The sequence below is a fragment of the Ranitomeya imitator genome, chromosome 2, assembly GCF_032444005.1.
Source record: "Ranitomeya imitator isolate aRanImi1 chromosome 2, aRanImi1.pri, whole genome shotgun sequence".
Lineage (NCBI taxonomy): Eukaryota > Metazoa > Chordata > Amphibia > Anura > Dendrobatidae > Ranitomeya > Ranitomeya imitator.
In genome coordinates, this window is record NC_091283.1 from 779,881,749 (window position 1) to 779,907,974 (window position 26,226).

Consider the following 26,226-nt stretch of genomic DNA (forward strand, 5'->3'; position numbering starts at 1 on the left):
AGACAGCCGACAAAATCACCCCATCCCTAAGGATACCAGTGGGCTCAGAATTTCCAGGGGAATCAGGCACAAAACTCCTAGAAAGAGCATCCACCTTCACATTCTTTGAACCTGGCAGGTATGAAACCACAAAATCGAAACGGGTGAAAAACAGTGACCAACGAGCCTGTCTAGGATTCAGACGCTTGGCAGACTCAAGGTAAATCAGATTTTTGTGATCAGTCAAGACCACCACACGATGTCTAGCACCCTCAAGCCAATGACGCCACTCCTCAAATGCCCACTTCATGGCCAAAAGCTCCCGATTACCAACATCATAATTCCGCTCAGTGGGCGAAAACTTTCTAGAAAAGAACGCACATGGCTTCATCACCGAGCAATCGGAGCTTCTCTGTGACAAAACCGCCCCCGATCCAATCTCAGAAGCATCAACCTCAACCTGAAAAGGAAGCGAAACATCTGGCTGACGCAACACAGGAGCAGAAGAAAACCGGCGCTTAAGTTCCTGAAAGGCCTCCACAGCCGCAGGAGACCAATCAGCAACATCAGCACCCTTCTTAGTCAGATCCGTCAAAGGCTTAACAACACTAGAAAAATTAGTTATGAAACGACGATAAAAATTAGCAAAGCCCAAGAACTTCTGTAGACTCTTAAGAGATGTAGGCTGCGTCCAGTCACAAATAGCTTGAACCTTGACGGGATCCATCTCAATAGTAGAAGGGGAAAAAATATACCCCAAAAAAGAAATCTTCTGGACTCCAAAGAGACACTTTGAACATTTCACAAACAAAGAATTGGCCCGCAGGACCTGAAACACCTTCCTGACCTGCTGAACATGGGACTCCCAGTCATCAGAAAAAACCAAAACATCATCCAAATACACAATCATAAATTTATCCAGATATTCACAGAAAATATCGTGCATAAAGGACTGGAAGACAGAAGGAGCATTAGAAAGTCCAAAAGGCATCACCAAATACTCAAAATGGCCCTCAGGCGTATTAAATGCGGTTTTCCACTCATCACCCTGCTTAATCCGCACAAGATTATACGCACTCCGAAGATCAATCTTAGTGAACCATTTAGCCCCCTTAATGCGAGCGAACAAATCAGTCAACAAAGGCAAAGGATACTGATATTTGACCGTAATCTTATTCAAAAGACGGTAATCTATACAAGGCCTCAAGGAACCATCTTTTTTGGCCACGAAAAAAAGCCTGCTCCCAAAGGAGACGAAGATGGACGGATATGTCCCTTTTCCAAGGACTCCTTAACATAATCCCGCATAGCAGTATGCTCTGGCACTGACAGATTGAACAAACGACCTTTAGGAAATTTACTGCCAGGAATCAAATCTATAGCACAATCGCAATCCCTGTGAGGAGGAAGCGAATTGAGCTTAGGCTCCTCAAAAACATCCCGATAATCAGACAAAAATACAGGAACCTCAGAAGGAGTAGATGAAGCGATAGAAATCGGAGGTGCATCATCAAGAACCCCCTGACATCCCCAGCTTAACACAGACATCGTTTTCCAATCCAAGACTGGGTTATGAGTTTGTAACCATGGCAGACCAAGCACTAAGACATCATGTAAATTATACAGTACCAGGAAGCGCATCACCTCCTGATGAACGGGAGTCATACGCATGGTCACGTGTGTCCAGTACTGAGGTTTATTCATCGCCAAAGGTGTAGAGTCAATTCCTTTCAAAGGAATAGGGACTTCCAGAGGCTCCAGACTAAACCCACAGCGGTTGGCAAATGACCAATCCATAAGACTCAGGGCAGCGCCTGAATCCACATAGGCATCGACGGAAATGGCTGATAATGAACAAATCAGAGTCACAGACAGAATGAACTTAGACTGTAAAGTACTAATGGCAACAGACTTATCAACCTTTTTTGTGCGTTTAGAGCATGCTGATATAACATGAGCTGAATCACCACAATAAAAACACAACCCATTTTTCCGCCTATAGTTTTGCCGTTCACTTCTGGACTGAATTCTATCACATTGCATTGTCTCAGGTGCCTGTTCAGAAGACACCGCCAAATGGTGCACAGGTTTGCGCTCCCGTAAACGCCGATCAATCTGAATAGCCATAGTCATAGACTCATTCAGACCTGTAGGCGCAGGGAACCCCACCATAACATCTTTAATGGCCTCAGAAAGGCCATCTCTGAATCTTCCAGCCAGAGCGCACTCATTCCACTGAGTAAGCACCGACCATTTCCGAAATTTCTGACAATATATTTCTGCTTCATCTTGCCCCTGAGAGAGAGCCAATAAAGCTTTTTCAGCCTGAATCTCTAGGTTAGGTTCCTCATAGAGCAAACCCAATGCCAGAAAAAACGCATCCACATTGAGCAACACAGGATCCCCTGGTGCCAATGCAAATGCCCAATTCTGAGGGTCACCCCGCAGGAAAGATATTACAATCTTGACTTGCTGAGCAGGGTCTCCAGAGGAGCGAGATTTCAAAGAAAGAAACAACTTGCAATTGTTCCTAAAATTCAGAAAACTAGATCTATCTCCAGAAAAAAACTCTGGGATAGGAATTCTAGGTTCAGACATAGGAGCATGTACAACAAAATCTTGTATATTTTGAACCTTAGCAGCAAGATTATTCAGGCTGGAAGCCAAACTCTGGACGTCCATAATAAACAGCTGAGGTCAGAGCCATTCAAGGATTAAGAGGAGGTAAGACGCAGCCAGGCTGCAATTAAGGCTAGGCAGCAAACTCTGAGGGAAGGAAAAAAAAAAAAAAAAAAACTTCCTCAGACTACTTTTCCTCCTACTTCAGCCAATACGATTACCACTTTTCTGGCCGGCGATACTGTCATGATCCCAATGGCAGGGGATCACAAAAGGACAAGCACAAAAAAACAGAACAAGCTCTAGGGTGATGGAAACTGAGCTGACCGCGATCCTGAACCTAATTCACAACACTAGCAGTAGCCGGGGAACGTGCCCACGATGATTCTAGACGTCTCGCGCCAGCCGAAGGACTAGCTTCCCCCACTAGAAGAAACAAAGACCTCTCTTGCCTCCAGAGAAACACCCCACAGAAATAGCAGCCCCCCACATGTAATGACGGTGAAATGAGAGGAAATCACATACGTAGTAATGAAAACAGATTCAGCAAAATGAGGCCCGCCAAAACTAGACAGCAGAGGATACAAAAGTGAACTGCGCGGTCAGCGAAAAACCCTACAAAAAACCATCCTGAAACTACCCGAACTCATGTGCCAACTCATGGAACATGAGGAGCAATATCAGCCCACCAGAGCAACCAGCAACAAGGAACCACACAACCGCAAGCTGGACCAAAACAAAAATAAAGCAAAACGTGGAACAGGAAAATCAAAAACCCAGCTTGTCCTGATGACCACAGAAGCGAAAAGCAGAGGTAACAAGACACACTGATTACATTGATCGCTGGCGAGGAAATGACAAGAAAGCCATGTTAAATAGGAAACTCCCATATCCTGATAGAATAGGTGGACACCAGAGACCGCAGAGAACACAAGTCACCCAGTACCATCTGTAACCACCAGAGGGAGCCCAAAAACAGAATCCACAACAAGGCATAAAAGCTAATTAGCTGATGACTATAATTAACATATACCAGTATTTTCCCTGAATAAATCCTCACCTACGTACAAGCTTACAATAAAGGACACTGTTTCTGTATAATTAGAGTAGCAGTCATCAGCTTTGTCTTTGTATTTCAAGTAATTACAATATAAAATCCATAAATTTGAAATACAAACTATAATAACCTAAACATGAGTAGTAGATTTCTTCATTCTGATACTTTACACATGATATACTGTATATACAATCCACATTATATGCCTTAATTTGGACAGTGCAATGCACACAGCCCAAGGCCGCATAGTGTTCAAGTTTTAAAGATCCTTCCATTGTAAAGCTTCATTCGCATATTCAGTATTTCAAAAATATTTTATATCACTATCTGCTAGCCAAATCAAAGAAAAGGTGAAAAATGCTGAAATGGCGACTTGTTTCTATTATACTTTTCCTCTGATTGTTCCACATATTGTGCTCTTTATTCTACATATGTACTAATTTCTGGACACATATTTACAGGGGTTATCCAGTTTTCTGATAAAAGCCTGCAGTCACTCCATGTGACTTCAGACTTCTGAATCTAGTTAGAATTAGAAATCTAGTATAGTTTTTCTGATTCACTATATCTCTTTCTTCATGTGCAGAGCATTGCAGGATCTTAAGTATTCATGGTTACGTCCACTGATTTAGTGACAGTTAGTCAGCTAGTTGCTAGTGGTTGTAACCATGGATACCTAAGGTCCTGCAATTCATGCACATGAGGAAAGAGAAATAGCAAATCACAAAAACTGTACTACATTTCTAATTGGAGGTATTAGTTAATAATATTATTATTACATTTACTACATATTGTGATAGGATCGTGTAGATGGGAATACCCCTTTAAGTTCAACGCATGCCATTATACAGTAAGATCCTAAGCTCTCTCTTGTGGCTACTTCAGGCATTACACTTACTACATATTGGGATAGGATCTTGTACAGTATGTATGGAAAGTATTCATACCCCTTTAAATTTTTCACTCTTTGTTTCATTGCAGCCATTTGGCAAATTCAGAAAAGTTCATTGTTTGGTCAGCGCTAATAGCAAGTGAGCATTTCTGCTACACACAGACAATCTGATCATCCCCTGTGTGTTGCAGAGGCGATCGTAGTGCAGTTTCTAGTCTCCCATGGAGACTATTGAAACATGCAAAAAGTTTAAAAAAAAAAGATTTTAAAAATATTAAAAAATTAAAAAAATATAGTAGTTGAAATCACCCCCTTTCGCCCCATTCAAAATAAAACAAAAAAAATCAAACATACACATATTTGGTTTCGCCGCATTCATAATCACCCGATCTATCAATATAAAAAAAGAATTAACCTAATCACTAAACAGCGTAACGATAAAAAGATTAAAAGCGTCAGAATTACCTTTTTTTAATCACTGCTACATTGCAATACAATGCAATAACGGACAATCAAAAGATAATATCTTAACCAAAATGGCATCGATAAAAACATCAGCTTGGCGCACAAAAAATAAGCCCTCACCTAGCCCCAGATCCCAAAAAATGGAGATGCTACAGGTCTCGGAAAAGGGCACAATTTTTTCTTCCTTTTTTACCAAAATTTGGATTTTTTTTCCCACCACTTAAATAATAAAGAACTTAGATATGTCTGGTGTCTATGAACTTGAAATGACCTGGAGAATCATAATGGCAGGTCCGTGTCAGCATTTCGTGAACAAAAAGCAAGGAAAAAAAAACAACTGTGGAATTGCACTTTTTTTTTGCAATATCACAATGCTTGGAAATTATTTCCCATTTTCCAGATTGTGATATGTTAAAATCAATGGAATCTTTTAAAAGCACAACTTGTCCTGCAAAAAAAAAGCCTTCACATGACCACATTGACTGAAAAATAAAATAGTTAGGGCTCTGGGAAGAAGTGGAGCAAAAAACAAAAATGCAAAAAGGAAAATATCTCTGGTCGTTAAGGGGTTAAGTAAAAAAAAAAAAAGAATTTCTTTTTGTATATCAACAGGAACTAAATAGGAGTAAATAAAAAAAAAATACTGTCCCCACGAGTACTTCCGTGCATGTGGAAAAATGAGATCTACATTTTTGCAGTGGGAAAACGTAAAGCACATTTGCTCATCTTTTCCTAGTAATATTTCCTCCTAAGCAGCAGTCTAAATCATTGTAATTTTCTGACCCTTGCTATATTTTTCCATGAAACATCTATAATTTGAAATGTCATGTACAAACAATTCATCAGCCCACAGTTTCAGACCTGAGGCCAGAACATTGATGCAGCGTTAAACAAACCATTGTACACTGTACTTGAAATAATTTACTTTTCTATAGATAAATACTGTTTGCTACGTAGATGCCATTTTATGTTCTTTTGTATTGTACCCAGCAGATTTGCCCATCTAGTAAACAATGGATGAAATGCATTATTGATAGAACAGATTTTTTTTTGGATTTTATTAAGTAGAGGCAGAATTTCTCCATTTATCATTTAATTTGAGTTGTTTTGAAAAGCATCTATGTTAGGACACAATTTAGGGGTTTCGCTGATTGCACGTTGCTGCTCTAGCTGTTGTGTAGCAATTTATTATTTTGCTGATGACACAACAAAAATGGCATGCTAAAGAAAAATGCATTTACAATGACAGTTTAATGTGTTCTTAAGACAACAGAGGTGACTTTAGAATCTTTTCCATGGATTTTTTTTCTTGTTTTTTTTGGCCTAATTCCTATCCTTTAATTCATTGTTAGACATGAAAAGCTGTGAGTAGATGGAATGAAGCCCAGATTTGATGACAAGTTGTAAAAGTCTGAAAAAGTTCAATAGAGCTTGCTGTCATCAGTAAGTTATACCAGAATTTAGTTATTTACAGCTGGTGGTTTCACTCCCAATAATTTATTTTTCATTTGTGAGGGATTTTTTAAACTAAAGTAGAAATTTTCACACAAAAAAAACCATACTCGTTTTAGAACACCATTAGATAAGTCCTTTCTTCCTTTTATCTATTATTAGATTTTCTTAAAGGGAACCTGTCACCTGAATTTGGCGGGACCGGTTTTCGGTCATATGGGCGGAGTTTTCGGGTGTTTGATTCACCCTTTCCTTACCTGCTGGCTGCATGCTGGCCGCAATATTGGATTGAAGTTAATTCTCTGTCCTCCGTAGTACACGCCTGCGCAAGGCAAGATTGCCTTGCGCAGGCGTGTACTACGGAGGACATAGAATGAACTTCAATCCAATATTGCAGCCAGCATGCAGCCAGCGGATAAGGAAAGGGTGAATCAAGCACCCGAAAACTCCGCCCATATGACCGAAAATCGGTCCCGCCAAATTCAAGTCACAGGTTCCCTTTAAGCTATTATGTTTCTTCTTACTCCAAGGGCATAAAAAATTGGTTCAACCCCATTATGACCATGCAATGTAAATTTATAGGGGCAGTGGACATGTGGGACGAGTAGTACTAATAGAAGAAGTATTAGTAATAGTATTAATAGAAATAGTAATAGAAGTAGTAGTAGTCGAAGTAGTAGTAATAGTAGTAGTAAAAGTACAAGTAGTAGTAGTAGAAGTATTAAAACTAGTGGAAAGTTTAAAGGTATAATTGCTATTGTCAAAAGAAAACATGCTTAATGATGAATAACCATAGACAGATTATAATGTGGGCCCGAGGCTCTGTGGGGCCCATGGCCTGATTGGTGACGCACATTATCAGGCAGGAAGCTTTCCTGGAGTTCAGCTACTGGCAATACAGAATGATGGGATAGTTCCAGTGGCGTTCCCATCAACTCTTCTGTGACATGATGGTGAAATTATGTCATCATCCTTAACCGATGCAATGTATGTATGCACTGGTCACAAGAAGTGAAGTCCTGGGACAACGGGACCAAGGTTAGGTTTCTTTTAATATGTGTATGGGATGTTTGCCCATATATCGGAGGCTATGTGAGTGTTCATAATGAATATAGGAGGCTATGTGAAGGCTCATACTATATATAGGAGGATATGTGAGGGCTAATCCTGTATATAGGTGACTATGTGAGATCTCATATTGTTTATGGGAGGTTATGTGGGAGCTTATAGCTTTTATAGGAGGCTATGTGAGGGATCATACTGCATATAGGAGCTATATGAGGGCTGATATTCTATATATGGGGTGGATATGTGAGGGCTCAAATCTGTATCGAGGTAGGCTATGAGGTGGCTCATACTGTATATAGGGAGACTATGTGAGGGCTCATACTGTATAAAGGGGCTATATATAGGCTCATGTTTTATATAGAGTGATGTCAGCATAATTGGTTCTGCTCAATATTAAGTGATTGAATTAATATTAATATAACATAATCATAATTAATTAATATGTTAATATTAATATTGAGCAGAATTAATTTCAGCCTATTGATTCATCCCTCCACAAAAGTCATGGTATCTCATGTGGTTCCTTGGGGAAATTAATAGCCCACCCTTATGGTGTTATATATATATATATATATATATATATATATATATATATATATATATATATATATAGTGCTTTGTTATTTATAGCATTGTATATAAGGGAAAAACTGTTATTTTGCATCTAATATACACCAGAGCACCTGTGTGTTAATCACATGACTTAACACGGGATCTATCAAATAGAGGTAATGTGACATATGATGTGATACATTGAAGAATGGGGGAACACCTTCTAAATTGCCTGGGGACCTGGCCACTTTTAACCCTTCCCTGTGTATAGCACACAGAACAAAGTTAAGTCAATCTAAATCTAAATTTCAAGGACAAGTAATGGTCATTGGCCACTGTTTCTTGGAAATGATCCCCTCTTTTATATATCTAAATCTAATTTTGTTAGTCAATGGGCAAGATGCTTAAGATGAAGCCAAAAGATGGTTGCCTGTTTGTTAGGGAATCCCCACATGTATTCAGACATTCTAGCAGCCTCAAATCATGCAGCTGCATCAACACAAGCTATATCTCCGAGCACTGAAATACTCGGAGACCACCCGAGCATGCTCAGGGAAACCCAAGCAATGGGTATACTCGCTCATCTTTATTGAAGACCACACCCAGTTGGTTAACAAGACTATATTTCAATATACGAGAGAGGAGGCCATATCTCAACTGCATTTGGGTGCTTCAATCAAATTGTCATGATCCGTTCCAGGGTTTATTCCTGTCTGCCCATTTTCCGGGCAGATCATGTCAACGGTTAACTTTGCTCTGCCTCATTCTGGGTTCAGGTTTGCTATTTAGCCCCCATGAATCTTGCTGGCAGTGTCAGCTATAGTTGTGCCTTCAGAGTGTGAACCTGACTGTGCTGGTAGCTCTTGATTTGTCCTGCTGTGAACCCTGACTTGTCCTGTATCTGTTAACTCCCTCTGTCTGTTTTTTCTCAGCGTTTCTCTGTTTGTCTGTTTATTTGCTTGATTCTCCGGTTCTGACCTCCTGGCTTGGCTATTGACTCCGTTACTGTTTGTCCCTATTGTACTGTATTGCCTGTTCTGGTTTACTGATCTCTTGCTAAGTCCTGACTATCCGTTTTGTCTAATCCTTTTATACTGTTGTGCTATCTTGTGCTTTTGACTCGGTTTGTCTGACCACTCTCTCGCCACTTGGTGGCGTCTGTTCTGCTGCTCTGTGTGTGTGCAGTCTCACTTCCCTCTCAAGCTCCCCCTGGTGGAGGTTGTGCTGTACTGCGCTGCAGCAGCATGACACCTATTTTGTTTAGAAAAATATTTAGAATTGAGAGTCCTCAGTGGTTGATACCTTTTAATGGCTAACTGAAAAGATGGTAACAAATTGAAAGCTTTCTAGACTACACAGGTCTCTTCATCAGGCAAAGACTTCTAGTCTGAAATGAAATCATGCTTAAGAATTTTTTTTCCATTTTCTAGAACACTATGTAGTAAAAGTGCAACTCATCCCATAAAAAACTAGCTCTCACATGTCTTTCTGGACAGAAAAATAAAAATAAATATAGTTCTGGGAAGAAAGTAAGGAGAAAACGAAAATGCAAAACAGGAAACAGCTGCTCTGTGAAGGAGTTAAATTCTTCTGTTCTATAATTTTCAACTTTATATAACTCAACTTCTTTTTATCACAAGTTCTGATGTATTTTACACTTTAGTTATTTTTCATTTTTATTTAAGTTAATAGATTCTGCCCAATGTGTTTTACAGATAAAATGTAATTTGTCTCTAAATGCAGCTACTGTACAAGGACAATCTCCTAAGAAATCCTGGTAATAGGCATATACCGTTCACTTTCCAAAAGAAAGCTCCAGCGGATTAAGTGATCTACAATTTAGAATCTCCATATTAGAACGATTCCAAGACATTACAAGTAGAGTACAAAATGTTCCATACATTTTAAGGATTTAGTATCAAAACCTCAATATATTTGATGCATTCTAACATGTTTTACTATTACTATAATTATAGGTCTAATGGATAAAGTTTCTCATTGTGGAGAGTGTAAAAGAGTGCTTTTAGGATTACTACTTCTAATAGGTAGCACTTCCCGGGGAAGCACTACATGGCCCATGTGTCTCAGTATGCCAACTTGGAACTCTCCACGAGAATAAACTTTACTGCTTATATCCTTTTAAAAAACAGACTTGAGATCATTTTCTGGACCACAGAGGGCAATCAAAATGTTATAAAACATGAATGCACACCCAATAGCTCACTAGTCCCTGGCCTCACTGTCCACCACCCAGCCCTCCATACATCTACTTGATGTTGATATTTGCCTTCACCCATCACACACATACTCTATGGCCTGCTTTGCTTTTAACTGTGGTTTTTGGCCTTAAGTAGGTCTCTGGTGTCACTTTCTACCTTGTCATTACAGCACATGCTGTGTTCTAACTTTCTGCATAAAGTCATGATGTAACAATATGAGCCATGATGGCAGCAATGTTGGAGTTGTAGTCTGAGCAAAGTAGACAAAGTGGATGAGAATGAGGGGGAAGGCAACAAGAAGAGATGCAGAGGAATGGACAGCTGGTTTGCGGGGGGAGGGCTGGATAATATGTATATTTTTTAAATCCTATGTTTATTATGCTTAAAAACCAAAGATCATATTTAGTGACATTGAAATTACATTGAAAATCATTGAATATTCCTGCCAAATTCTAGTGATTTGCTGCATATGAATCTCAGCAGGTTCGATCATCTCCAGTGATCACCAATGTAGCTAATAAGCAACATCGATGGGGCCTGTGGTTTTCAACATCAAATACAGACTGATTATTTGCACATATTTAACCCCTTCCCGACCCATGACGCCACGTAGGCGTCATGAAAGTCGGTGCCATTCCGACCCATGACGCCTATGCGGCGTCATGGAAAGATCGCGTCCCTGCAGATCCGATGAAAGGGTTAACTCCCATTTCACCCGATCTGCAGGGACAGGGGGAGTGGTAGTTTAGCCCAGGGGGGGTGGCTTCACCCCCTCGTGGCTACGATCACTCTGATTGGCTGTTGAAAGTGAAACTGCCAATCAGAGCGATTTGTAATATTTCACCTATTATAATGGGTGAAATATTACAATCCAGCCATGGCCGATGCTGAAATATCATCGGCCATGGCTGGAAATACTAGTGTGCCCCCACCCCACCCCACCGATCGCCCCCCCAGCCCTCCGATCTGGCCGGTACACTGCTCCGGCTCCCCTCCGTCCAGTGCTCCGCTCCCCCCGTGCTCTTGTCCGCTCCCCCCGTGCTCCAATCACCCCCCCGTGCTCCAATCACCCCCCCTGCACTCCGATCCACCCCCCGGTGCTCCGTTCCACCCCCCCGTGCTCCGTTCCAGCCCTCCCGCACTCCGATTCCCCCCCCCCGTGCTCCGATCCCCCCCCCGTGGTCCCCCCCACCCCATCATACTTACCGATCCAGCCGGGGTCCCGTCCGTCTTCTCCCTGGGCGCCACCATCTTCCAAAATGGCGGGCGCATGCGCAGTGCGCCCGCCGAATCTGCCGGCCGGCAGATTCGTTCCAAAGTGCATTTTGATCACTGAGATATAATCTATCTCAGTGATCAAAATAAAAAAAATAATAAATGACCCCCCCCCCCTTTGTCACCCCCATAGGTAGGGACAATAAAAAATAAAGAAATTTTTTTTTTCCACTAATGTTAGAATATCGTTAGGGTTAGGGTTAGGGGTAGGGTTAGGGTTAGGGCTAGGGGTAGGGTTAGGGGTAGGGTTAGGGGTAGGGTTAGGGTTAGGGGTAGGGTTAGGGGTAGGGGTAGGGGTAGGGTTAGGGGTAGGGTTAGGGTTAGGGCTAGGGGTAGGGTTAGGGTTAGGGTTTTGGTATGTGCACACGTATTCTGGTCCTCTGCGGATTTTTCCGCTGCGGATTTGATAAATCCGCAGTGCTAAACCGCTGCGGATTTATGGCGGATTTACCGCGGTTTTTCTGCGCATTTCACTGCGGTTTTACAACTGCGATTTTCTATTTGAGCAGTTGTAAAACCGCTGCGGAATCCGCACAAAGAAGTGACATGCTGCGGAATGTAAACCGCTGCGTTTCCGTGCAGTTTTTCTGCAGCATGGGCACAGCGATTTTTGTTTCCCGTAGGTTTACATTGAACTGTAAACTCATGGGAAACTGTTGCGGATCCGCAGCGTTTTCCGCAGCGTGTGCACATACCTTTAGAATTAGGCTATGTGCACACGGTGCGGATTTGGCTGCGGATCCGCAGCAGTGTTCAATCAGGTTTACAGTACCATGTAAACATATGAAAAACCAAATCCGCTGTGCCCAAGGTGCGGAAAATACCGCGCGGAAACGCTGCGTTGTATTTTCCGCAGCATGTCAATTCTTTGTGCGGATTCCGCAGCGTTTTACACCTGTTCCTCAATAGGAATCCGCAGGTGAAATCCGCACAAAAAAGACTGGAAATCCGCGGAAAATCCGCAGGTAAATCGCAGTGCCTTTTACCCGCGGATTTTTCAAAAATGGTGCGAAAATATCTCACACGAATCCGCAACGTGGGCACATAGCCTTAGGGTTAGGGTTGGAATTAGGGTTGTGGTTATGGTTAGGGGTGTGTTGGGGTTAGGGTTGTGGTTAGGGGTGTGTTGCGGTTAGGGTTGTGTTTAGGGTTATGGCTACAGTTGGGATTAGGGTTAGGGGTGTGTTGGGGTTAGTGTTGGAGGTAGAATTGAGGGGTTACCACTGTTTAGGCACATCAGGGGTCTCCAAACGCAACATGGCGCCACCATTGATTCCAGCCAATCTCGTATTCAAAAAGTCAAATGGTGCTCCCTCACTTCCGAGCCCTGACGTGTGCCCAAACAGTGGTTTACCCCCACATATGGGGTACCAGCATACTCAGGACAAACTGCGCAACAATTACTGGGGTCCAATTTCTCCTGTTACCCTTGTGAATCAAAAAAAATGCTTGCTAAAACATAATTTTTGAGGAAAGAAAAATGATTTTTTATTTTCACGGCTCTGCGTTGTAAACGTCTGTGAAGCACTTGGGGGTTCAAAGTGCTCACCACATATCTAGATAAGTTCCTTGGGGGGTCTAATTTCTAAAATGGGGTCACTTGTGGGGGTTTCTACTGTTTAGGCACACCAGGGGCTCTGCAAACGCAACGTGACACCCGCAGACCATTCCATCAAAGTCTGCATTTCAAAAGTCACTACTTCCCTTCTGAGCCCCGACGTGTGCCCAAACAGTGGTTTACCCCCACTCATGGGGTATCAGCGTACTCAGGAGAAACTGGACAACAACTTTTGGGGTCCAATTTCTCCTGTAACCCTTGGGAAAATAAAAAATTCTGGGCTAAATAATTATTTTTGAGGAAAGAAAACGTATTTATTATTTTCACGGCTCTGCATTATAAACTTCTATGAAGCACTTGGGGGTTCAAAGTGCTCACCACACATCTAGATAAGTTCCTTTCGGGGTCTAGTTTCCAAAATGGGGTCACTTGTGGGGGGTTTCTACTGTTTAGGCACATCAGGGGCTCTGCAAACGCAACGTGACGCCCGCAGAGCATTCCATCAAAGTCTGCATTTCAAAACGTCACTACTTCAATTCCAAGCCCCGGCATGTGCCCAAACAGTAGTTTACCCCCACATATGGGGTATCACCGTACTCAGGAGAAACTGGACAACAAATATTGGGGTCCAATTTCTCCTATTATCCTTGGCAAAATAGGAAATTCCAGGCTAAAAAATCATTTTTGAGGAAAGAAAAATTATTTTTTATTTTCATGGCTCTGCGTTATAAACTTCTGTGAAGCACCTGGGGGTTTAAAGTGCTCAATATGCATCTAGATAAGTTCCTTGGGGGGTCTAGTTTCCAAAATGGGGTCACTTGTTGGGGAGCTCCAATGTTTAGGCACACAGGGGCTCTCCAAACGCGACATGGTGTCCGCTAACAATTGGAGCTAATTTTCCATTCAAAAAGTCAAATGGCGCGCCTTCCCTTCCGAGCCCTGCCGAGTGCCCAAACAGTGGTTTACCCCCACATATGAGGTATCGACGTACTCGGGAGAAATTGCCCAACAAATTTTATGATCCATTTTACCCTACTGCCCATGTGAAAATGAAAAAATTGAGGCGAAAAGAATTTGTTTGTGAAAAAAAGTACTTTTTCATTTTTACAGATCAATTTGTGAAGCACCTGAGGGTTTAAAGTGCTCACTAGGCATCTAAATACGTTCCTTGGGGGGTCTAGTTTCCAAAATGGGGTCACTTGTGGGGGAGCGCCAATGTTTAGGCACACAGGAGCTCTCCAAACGCGACATGGTGTCCGCTAACGATGGAAATAATTTTTCATTCAAAAAGTCAAATGGCGCTCCTTCCCTTCCGAGCCTTACCATGTGCCCAAACAGTGGTTTACCCCCACATGTGAGGTATTGGTGTACTCAGGAGAAATTGCCCAACACATTTTAGGATCCATTTTATCCTGTTGCCCATGTGAAAATGAAAAAATTGAGGCTAAAATAATTTTTTTGTGAAAAAAAAGTACTTTTTCATTTTTACGGATTAATTTGTGAAGCACCTGGGGGTTCAAAGATGCTCACTATGCATCTAGATAAGTTCCTTGGGGCATCTAGTTTCCAAAATGGGGTCACTTGTGGGGGAGCTCCAATTTTTAGGCACACGGGGGCTCTCCAAACGTGACATGGTGTCCGCTAAAGAGTGGAGCCAATTTTTGATTCAAAAAGTCAAATGGCGCTCCTTCCCTTCCAAGCCCTGCCGTGCGCCCAAACAGTGGTTTACCCCCACATATGAGGTATCAGCGTACTCAGGACAAATTGGACAACAACTTTCGTGGTTCAGTTTCTCCTTTTACCATTGGGAAAATAAAAAAATTGTTGCTAAAAGATAATTTTTGTGACTAAAAAGTTAAATGTTCATTTTTTCCTTCCATGTTGCTTCTGCTGCTGTGAAGCACCTGAAGGGTTAATAAACTTCTTGAATGTGGTTTTGAGTACCTTGAGGGGTGCAGTTTTTAGAATGGTGTCACTTTTGGGTATTTTCAGCCATATAGACCCCTCAAACTGACTTCAAATGTGAGGTGGTCCCTAAAAAAAATGGTTTTGTAAATTTCGTTGTAAAAATGACAAATCGCTGGTCAAATTTTAACCCTTATAACTTCCTAACAAAAAAAAAATTTTGTTTCCAAAATTGTGCTGATGTAAAGTAAACATGTGGGAAATGTTATTTATTAACTATTTTGTGTCACATATCTCTCTGGTTTAACAGAATAAAAATTCAAAATGTGAAAATTGCGAAATTTTCAAAATTTTCGCCAAATTTCCGTTTTTATCACAAATAAACGCAGAATTTATTGACCTAAATTTACCACTAACATGAAGCCCAATATGTCACGAAAAAACAATCTCAGAACCGCTAGGATCCGTTGAAGCGTTCCTGAGTTATTACCTCATAAAGGGACACTGGTCAGAATTGCAAAAAACGGCAAGGTCTTTAAGGTCAAAATAGGCTGGGTCATGAAGGGGTTAAAGAGAACACCTCATATACTAGTAGAAAAAAACAAAAAAAAAGGGGGTATTTAAACCTCCACATATACACATATGCCAATAGAGAAACAACTGAAGGAGCGATTCCCAATGTAACAATATTTATTAATAAAATTATTATAGTACAAAATACATATTATACAAAAATAATCGAAAAAGAGTACAATTCAGATGGTGCAACCATCTGTAAACTGGTTTCAGCAGAAAGAGAAAATACAAACTAGAACATAGCACCAGGACCAGATGGCATAATCAGAATAGCACAGGATGCTTTGCAAGAATGAGCCCAAGTGAACATACCATGTGAAGCACATTCTAATGAATAAGGGATAATAGTGCAATATACAAATTTTCACATTGAATGAACACCTCGACGCACGTTTCACCACGCCAGTGGCTGACGAAGCCACTGGCGTGGTGAAACGCGCGTCGAGGTGTTCATTCAACGGGTTCACACTAAGGCCATCATGACCACAGGAATTATGCGATTGCCATTCTAGTCAGATTACAGTATGGGCTACATATGTTATTTCAGGGCATAGGGTTTAGTGCAATAATATTGGATGTGACTTTTTAGTAACTTTGTGAGGATTTGTATGTTGCACTATTATCCCTTATTCATCAGAATGTGCTTCACATGGTATGTTCACTTGGGCTCATTCTTGCAAAGCATCCTGTGCTATTCTGATTAGGTCATCTGGTCCTGGTGCTATGTTCTCGTTTGTATTTTCTATTTCTGCCGAAACCAGTTTACAGATATTTGCACCATCTGAGTACCATTGTACTCTTTTTCGATTATTTTTGTATAATATGTATTTTGTACTATAATAATTTTATTAATAAATATTGTTACATTGGGAATCGCTCCTTCAGTTGTTTCTCTATTGGCATATGATTATTTGCACAGATTATTGACATGGAAATAGACACTTTTAGAATTTTTATCTAAATCTTTTTAGGGTAGGCATACAAAAAAATTCCTTCAAGAGGTTTTCAAGGTTTATATTTTTATGGAACATACATTCTATGTATAAAAATAAAAAATCAGCATTATATATCACTGCCACACCAGTGTTTCTTGTGCCTTGTATATCAACATAATTAATCAGCCTATTGATTAGCTGCAGCGGTTAAGTGCTATAGTGTGTTATCCTTACTGCAGCCAAGTCAACAAACATTGGGGTAGCGATTTGTAAATTTTCACACACATGGTAATTCTTGAAAGCCCCTTTAAGGGAATTTTTTTGCATGCTTGCCTCTGAAGTTATAAATAAATATTCCATGCCTAAATAATGAATTTAATAATTTATATTTCAAGTCTAAATTTCTACATGCATAAATAAGGCATTTATGTCTAAATTTGAACAGATAAATATTGTATAAGTAAATTGTAGAATGATATCCATATTTGATTACATGACATTTTTGGATAGAAGCTGGATTATTTATTAATTTGACGGTCGTATAATTCGAACAAGAATCGCAACTAGTGATGCTCATTACTCGAGTTTTCAGAGCATGCTCGGGTGTTCCCTGAGTGTCTTGCTCGTAGATTACCATATGTTTGAGTCCCTGCAGCTGCATGATTTGCTGCTGCTTGACAGCCTGAAGACATGCAGGGATTCCCTAACAAACAGGCAGTCCCTGCATATGTTCAAGTTGTTTAACAGCTGCAAATCATGCAGCTGTGCGAACACAAACATAATCTACGAACACGTCCAAGACACTTGAAAAACACCCGAGCATGCTCGGAAAACTCGAGTAATGAGCACACTCGCTCATCACTAATCGCAACGTAATGCTCAAACTGGCTGGTGGCACTCCTGACCCAAGGGTGACAGTACTGTATATATTTCTATGCCGCTGTCATGCTCAGCTCATCCAAGTTATACGGCTGTCTGACTCTTCCCTTACATAACGTCGTCGTATTCCAAAGATACTATCATTTGGGGCTCACAATCTTTATTTTTTATCAGAATATATTTGAAGAGTAGGACAAAACTCACACAAATATAGGGGGAAAACATGTTGTCCTTGGCAGGACTTGAACCCAGAATCCCAGTTCTACAAAGCTAATCAATCAATGTACTAAGGTGGCAGTCAGCCAGATCACAGTTAAGGTGCAGTCAGACAGCTGTATTACCGGCGAAAGTATCGCATCGCAATGCTAGGACTGGCCATTGGCTCATCTGACCTGGGCAAAACTGCTTTCACCCTCAGGTCAGTAGAGCCGATGACCAGTCCAAGGATTGTGATATGATCCTTTCGCTAGTAATATGGCCATCTGACTACATCCTTATGAGTATTTTTGGACCATCACAATACTTATTGAAATTTCCATTTAGTTACTTTTGTGTAACATTATCTGAATGTTGTCTAATTTCATGCACCCTGTACCTAGATATATTCCATATGCAAAAAATTAAACAGCATTTTTCTGAGTTTTTGCAATTTATTAATCCTACTTTAGACAGTTATTAGAACTACAGATAAAACCCCTCTTGTCCAAAGGTACCTCAAAATCATACAATGATACATGATGCAAACAATTATAAAGGATATTAGCTGCAAATTGATGTCTGTTCTTCTCTTGCTTTCTTTGTTTATTATGTCTTTACTCTGTTCAGTGGCAGAATTAGACAATAAACAATGCCATTGTGAATAATAGAATGTTTGCTTGAATTTACTGTGATAAAATGGCATCTGGCACTGTATGTGAAAATCAGTGCTACCATAAAAACATTTTCAGTAATGATGCAAAGTTGTTAAAGATAAAGGCCAAGCTTGCAATGCACATCATTGCTAGGTCACAGTTACATGGTAGATAAAACCCGTTATGGTTCACTACATGCAGAATTAAAAGCTTACTGCTTCCGATTTTCTCAAAGAGCAATGAAAACAAGGGCATGAAGTGACCTATACTAACATTTGTGCTTTTATGTAGTGTAAATTATAGTTGTGTAGCATTAATTTAAAGGGACTGCATTACAAAAACTGGCTGGCAACATGTCGAACTATGTAAAGCTGTTGTTTAAATTCCCTTAAGTAAAATGTATTTAAAATCCTATGTGTGAAGAGCTGGCCATGGGCTTTTTAGAGTACAGAGCACCAGTACGATGACCTTATTGCTGTGTTTATTAGAAATGCGCTTGCTCTTCAGTTTAAGTCACTAAGTTCACCTGGAAAGTGTTCAGCTTCAGAAATAAATGTTTCCATTCAGTGGCAGTACGCAGAGAAAGACTTGCAGGCTGGATCTCATGTAAACATAAGGCCTGCATTAGCATTTATGTCCTGCATCTGGTGGGTGCATGTATGTCTATTTTCCTCTCTGCAGGTGGCATCCCTAATACACATCCCTGTAGACAGGCTGGAGACTCGGTGTTAGGTGTTGAGTTCCCTCCTCTGCACAGGGGGAATCTCGAACCACCTCCGCTGTGGTCTCCCATTTTTCTCCAACTGCAGTGGAGCCTGCTCAGTGGAGACGTCGGTCCCAGCGTCTGACTCAGGCTGATACTGGGCGACTGGTTACTACTGTTCTTCCAGGCTCTGCCTTTGTAGCTAGTACTGGTCAGCAGCGAGCAGACGTCTCTGGGACTAAGTCCTGCTTTTCCCCTTCAGAGCATGCCCAGGGTAAGACCTCTCATTGGAGGTTGGGGGTCACATGCTCAGATACTGCAGCAGCTCCCATTGGTCTTCTAGGAAGGTCCTGAAGTTGCTGCAGCTATAAAAGGTTTGCATGGCCACACGGCCATGCGCTAGTATCAAACCAATGTCTATGAGCTTAGCGCCAGTGTGGTCATGTTTGGATGCGGTTAGGGTTTGGCTGAAATAAGCCCCTAGAATACCGGCACCTCCGATGAGGAGTTTGTATGAGTGTATTCAAGGCCTTGGCTGAAATAAGCAGCTGGAATACCGGCACCTCCAGTGAGGAGTTGTTTGTCTGTTTTCTCTGACTGCATGACCACAGTTTGCTCTGGTTGGTAGCTGTGTACCTATGTGAGTTTAACAGGGCACAGCATCTTGTTCCTAGTGACTCTGTGGAGTTAACAGAGTTCGCTTATACCGCCATATAGTGCCGCCATTTGCCAACAGCAGGTTCCTCTCCTGCACGGTGGACCCGGGGTTGTGAACACACCTAATAATACATATAAATAAATCAGCATTACACAGATTAGCCTAACTGCTGGTCATTTGAGCTGTAGTCATGCAGTGCTAAATTCCTGCTGATAAAAAGCTGTATTGAAGCTACAACACAGCCAAATAAGTGATGCATCCCTCTAATCAGGGTCTTGTGCCCTATCTTATGGAACTCTCAAAATAAATAGTAAGAACCAATATAATTGTAGGCTTTTAGCCTGACAGAGACATCAGGTTAGATTTAGGGTTCCAACAAAGGAGTATGCCTTGTTGCTGGCTGTTGAGCTCACAGCAATTGGCCAACTTGTGCTCTAAGTACCTTCATTTTTAACATGTTTTCTTCAGCAGTAATGCAGTTCCAATTTCATATATTCAATGTTTACATACTATAACGTTTCAGAATGTAGCGTTAATTTGTTAGTTACATAGCCAAAACCATCTGACAGATTCCTTTGATAGAATACTCAAAGGGGTGATTAATATCGGGCACCACCACCAATCAGCCATTCTCATCTATGAAGCTGAACTGCATGGATCCATCAAATGTTTAGCACAGACACTGCAGATCAGCTGTTATTTAATTTAAATTGGACCTGATTTGCAATATCTGCCAGCGACCTCTTATCATTTGATGACACTGTGCTGCTCCACTCCATAGGACTGTGTGCACACGTGTTTTTGCTTCGTCTTTTTTTTCTGCATTTTTTCAGTGCAGAAATGTCACAAAACCTGATGTCTTTCCTGATGCCAGCAAAGTGAATGAGAATCCTGAAGTCTTGTGCACATGTTGCTTATTTGTGACTTGCAGATTTAGTGTAGAACTCAACTATACTAATGAGTGGGAAAAATCTGCACCAAAAGTACAAGTAAATTTGCAGAAATTTCAGCACCAAATTCTTAATGTGCGCACATAACCTAACTGTTTATATACAGCCACCGCGGGAGCTGAGAAACAACTGGCAAATGGTGGTGCCAGTTGTTCAATCCCCACTAAACTGATACTGATTAAATATCCCTGGTATATGTCATCTATGTCATAGTAGTGAAATGCCCCATTTATTGGATTGATTTGGTGTTTCTTACTTCTGTCTGTCCTAAAAAATATGAACGCATGAACAATATCTGCTAGTGATGGATGAGACCTTGCAGGTGACTGCCAATGCAACATCAACAGTGCTTCTCAATGCCCGATACTGGAGTGAGCGGTGCTGGATTACCTTTCAAAGTGTATGATGAACAGTTTTCCATTATCTTTAAGGCTAAGTTCTCACAATGAGAATTTGGTACATTTTTTTGTTTACTTGCAAAAAAAGGCAGAGTGTATTATAGTTTCAGCAAAGTGTATGGGATTTATATAGATATCATTCCCATGGTTTTTATTACAGTGTGGAAATGAACCTGTGTTGCAATTTTGAAATCTGTAATGTCAATTTCTCCTTCTATAAATTGGCATTTGATTTGCAGATTTTCGGAATTGAATGGGATGAGGCAAATCTGTAGATCAAAGAAGCACCTGTGATATTAATGCGTCAAGATTTTATCAATAAAGTTTTATTAAAGATTAGTAATGAGAAGTTTTCAAACCACAAAAGAGATGAAAAATACTGCTGAAAGAGCGCAATAATAATCTGCAGCAATCAAAAATGCACAAAAAAAAAATCATCATGAAAAATTAAGAAACTTTTCAAAATTCTGAAGGTGTTTTTGGAAATAGTACACCATTTGTCCACAGGTTGTATGCGGTATTGCATTTTAACTCTATTGATGTATGTAGTTCTTAAAATTATCCTTGACTAAAGGGTTTGCTTTTAGTGGACAATCTATAACCAAAGAAATCTGCCTCAATAAATTGTTGATATTTCTAAGGAATTCTGCAATTGGCCACATTTACCATGCAATATTAATTGCATAGGAGATATAGTATTACCCAATGACTATGTGACTACTGATTTACTTTCCCCATAATAGGACAGGGGTCCCAATTTATTACCTTCATTGTGCACAGTGGCTCCTAGTCATCAAGGCCACAGAAAATAAAAATAAAATTGAAGTTTTCTTTGGAATGATAGTGCTGCCAAAAATGGAGAGAAATAAAATTTTATAAAGCAAATTAATTTGAGCTACATATTAGAGAGCTGATGCAACTCCTTCCTCAGGCTCTGTTTTGTTACTGTTCAAAGAATTGTGATAAATAAATAAATGCTCACACGAAAAATTGAATAAACTAAAATTAATTTACTTAATAAAAGATAATAAATATAAACAATCACTAAAAATAGCACATAATCTATAGTCATACATTACATTGAATTGGTAGGAGTCAATCAGCCATCTCTCTCAGTGTCCTCTCTCTTCCATCTGTGTCTGTCTGATGTAATCTCTGTCTCTGTCTCAGGCATCTCCTTTATGTCTTAAAAAACTGTCCATTCAATGTTCTCTGGCTATATCAATGGTATCCCAGTGTGACACCTCCTTCAGGCCAAATAGATAAGAACACAACCTGGCATCCCTCCGGGGCTTAACAGGTATCTGTCTAATTAACATTTACATGATATTGCCTTGGTTCTCATCTTTTAATATAAGGCTACGTTCCCATTTGCGTTGTGCGCCGCTGCGTCGGCGACGCAACGCACAACGCAAATAAAAATGCACCAAAGCGCACGCAAAAACGCTGCGTTTTGCGACGCATGCGTCCTTTTTTGCCGAAATTTGGACGCAAGAAAAATGCAACTTGTTGCGTTTTCTGCGCCCGACGCTTGTGGCAAAAAAAACGCATGCGTCGCACAACTCAGCACAACGCATGTCCATGCGTCCCCCATGTTAAATATAGGGGCGCATGACGCATGCGTCGCCGCTGCGTCGCCTGACGCAAACACGCAAAACGCTAATGTGAACATAGCCTAAGTGTAGAGTGTACACTAAATGTAAATTACTAGCCATTTACATTCTGGACAATTGAGATGTAACCTTCTGTGGACTCCATTGAAAGTGCATATATATATACTGTATATTATAAAATAAAACCAATCAATATATCTATCATTCATTTGTATTAATTAATTGGAGTGTTGAAATAATTAAAAAATATATATAACATACTACACAGGCTCATACAATACTGGTAGTGAAGGCTAGCAGATATACCTTCCACAGTGATTTCAGAAACCAGACTTAATTAGTATATGACAAAAGAACAAAAGAAGAATAAAAAGGATTAACAGTACCAATGTTAAATACATACCTAATACACCACAAACCCATCAAATGTTTTTTAAAATAACGATCAAAGAGGAAACAATACTAATAGAAAATAATTAAAATAGGTTCCGAAAGGTAATCTTTCTCCAATTCCTGTAAACATAGACCCCAATTGGGAGGTTAGTTGACTTTTGGAAAATCCTGGGATCAAATACATGTAAATACAGGCCTCGATTTGTAAAAGCAATTTTGCCTGAATTTTGGCATAAATTGGTTTGAAAGGTCCCAAAACTTTGCAAATTTTCAGAGCAATTTATGACAAAATTCTGGCAAAGTTGCTTTCATGAATTGGGGAGTATATTTACCTGTATTGGCACCCAGGATTTCCCAAACAGGAACTCTCTTACCCAAAAAAGGGCCATTTCCCACTTGCCAATGCATCATAGCCATTTATTGCAGTGCCATCATGAGAGTCATGGCTGTATAGCCTCTAAATTGAAATCTAGGCATAATGGAAATGTGAAAGTAAACAAAATGAGTGTTAGGTGTCGAGTTCCCGCTGCTGCATAGGGGGAATCTCAAACCACCTCCACTGCGGTCTCCCATTCTTCTCCGGCAGCAGTGGAGCCTGCTCAGCGGATATGTCGGTCCCAGCGTCTGGCTCAGACAGATACTGTGCGCTTGGTTACTGCTGATCTTCCAGACTCAGCCATTGTAACCAGCACAGTTCTGCAGCGAGCGGATGCTCCTGGGACCAAGTCTTGCTTTTCCTCTACTGGGCATGCCAAAGGGACGACCTCTCATTGGAGGTCGGGGTCACATGCTCAGGTCCTGAAGCAGTTCCTATTGGACCAATAGGAAGGTCCTGGAGAGCTTCCTCTATAAAAGATTTGCATGGCCGCACGGCCATGCGCTAGTATCAACTTTAGTTCATGTGTGTATGAGCTTAGCTACTTTTGTGGTCGCTGTCAGCATGTGCTCAGGGTCGGCTGTATAGCCACTAGAATTCCGGCACCTCTGGAGAGGAGTTTGTGTGTATGAATTCAGGGCTGGCGTATAGTCTCTAGAATTCCGGCACCTCCGGAGAGGAGTTTGTGTGTATGAATTCAGGGTGGCGTATAGCCACTAGAATTCTGGCACCTTCAGAGAGGACTTGTTTGAGTGTTGTTGCTGACTGTGTGACCACTATATGCTACCTGCTCCATTAGAGAGCTGTGACCCTCTGTGAGGTTAACAGGGCACAGCATTATCTTTTATCCTGGTGATTCTGTGAAGCAATGGAGTTCACTCCTATACAGACCGGGTGACGAAACCCGTGTCTGTTAAGGCGTAATACCGCCATATAGTGCTGCCATTTACCACTCCTGCACGGAGGACCCTGGGCTGCGAACGCACCAATATTATCTCCATATTAACTCGGTGCGTTCCGCCAGCCCTAACAGTGTGTCTCTTAACTGGTGTAGCTTTTACTAGAGAAAGCAGAATGCAAGCTTGGCCACCTATCTGTTGCAGCTGACGCAATTGCTTTGCATATCCTAAGAGGGATCAGTGGATTGTCATTCTCCCAAATTTTGTCATCACAGGATAAAGTATCATCTGTTAGGTGGAAATACCTTTTTAACATAACACTTTAAAGATCAAGTTTATCAATAAATAGTATATTTTAATAGTCATCCTCATTACTCTGCATTTTATCACCAGCTGCAATATACTGGATCTATGTTTTTCACAGACATATAATTATTTACATGCAATTAATTGAGTGGCTAAATACAAAATCAACATTTAGAAAGTAAACTTACACCATCAGGCCGGCCATCTGATGCAGTCACGATCAAAATGTAGCGGTCTGTACTTTCTCTGTCTAAAGGTTTTGCCAAGATTAAAAGTCCAGAGCTAGAAACAAAATTAGAATTTGTGGTTTACACATTTTGTGAATTAACATGCATAATAATTGTTACTTATAGCATAAAAATGTAGATATTGCATAAAATGCATATATGTATGGTAAATGAAGAGATGATCAAAGGGATACTGGGATACTCAAACGAGTCATCATCAGGGGCAGAAGCTGTAGACACTGTGGCAGCCTCTGTCTCAACCCTAAATAGAAGCATCATCAGAGACATCTGTTTCAAGGTCTGGCTACTCCCTCCTCTAGTGAGCACGAGTGGTTGTCATTTCCGATGAATGCTCAGTAGGATATTGTCACAGTGAACTGTAACAATGAGTTCTCTCACCAGTTCTGATCAGAAGTGACAAGCTGGCAACAGAGCATACTGTCAATGAACAGAACGAGCGAGCTGAGAACAGCACAGTCCACACAAGTGACATCACTGGATGCACTGGGATTCATAAACAAAGCGCCATCACAAAAGAAGTAGTAAAAATAAAGAAATTAAGCAGTTAAAGTAGTAATGGAAGAATAAGGAATTTTTAATTAAAGAATGTAAGAAATTAGAGTATCACATTAAATAGTGTCACGCCCACAGGTGGCGCACGTGGTTCGTGGACCCACTGTGCAGAGGGCAGGGCCTGCCTGTGAAAGGCAGAGCTAAGCTGCTACCTGGTTTTCACTGGAGCTCTAAAGGTGGATAAAAACTGAGCTGCAGGTAGCTGCCAAGTACCACTCCTAGGCAGAACCAAGTACTGCAGCTGCTGACCCCAGGAGTCAGGTTAGCTGATATTGATTAAGGACTAGAGCTCCGTTCAGACTAATAAGTTCAGGCTCCTCTGCAGAATGATTGGATTACTGATATGGATTCAGGCTATGTTGAGACTGGGCTAATTCGTAGACTGGTTTTGGCAGTCAGGGTACAAACGTGTTGGAAGACAAGGTTTCAGCCACTGGCCACACATGAGCTAAGGGGGGCAGGTTCAGGCCCTGGCTGCACATGGACCAGGAGATCAGGTTCCGGCACTGGCCCCGCTCATACCAGGAGGGCAGGTTCAGGTGCTGGCTGCACATGGACCAAAGGAGCATGTTGAAGCCACTGGCCACACCAAGACCACGGATTCAGGTTCAGGGCCCTGGCTAAACCAGGGCTAGTAAGGCCAACTCCTTTAAGGAGAGGGAGTCTTGTTATTGGCTGGGAGTTATCATGTAGGTATACTCTGATACTAAATGCCTCCCAGCTGATGGCTAGGGGCATTTTACTAGCAACGAGGAAGCACGCAGGCATACACACTAAGCACGGAGCTAGGAAGTGTGGTGTGCACAAGAGGAGACATGCCAGCAGACTGGGACCATGCTACAGGGCTA

General features: G+C 41.1%; 1 protein-coding gene across 1 annotated transcript in view; it reads right to left on the reverse strand.

Annotated features, from left to right (window-relative positions):
* Positions 1-26,226, reverse strand: part of PCDH15 (protocadherin related 15) — a 2,320,333-nt gene that overhangs the window by 974,838 nt on the left and 1,319,269 nt on the right. Inside the window, exon 18 of the mRNA XM_069753541.1 lies at positions 24,767-24,860. Within this exon, the coding sequence (XP_069609642.1) occupies positions 24,767-24,860 (94 nt within the window). The remainder of the gene's footprint in view (positions 1-24,766; positions 24,861-26,226) is intronic.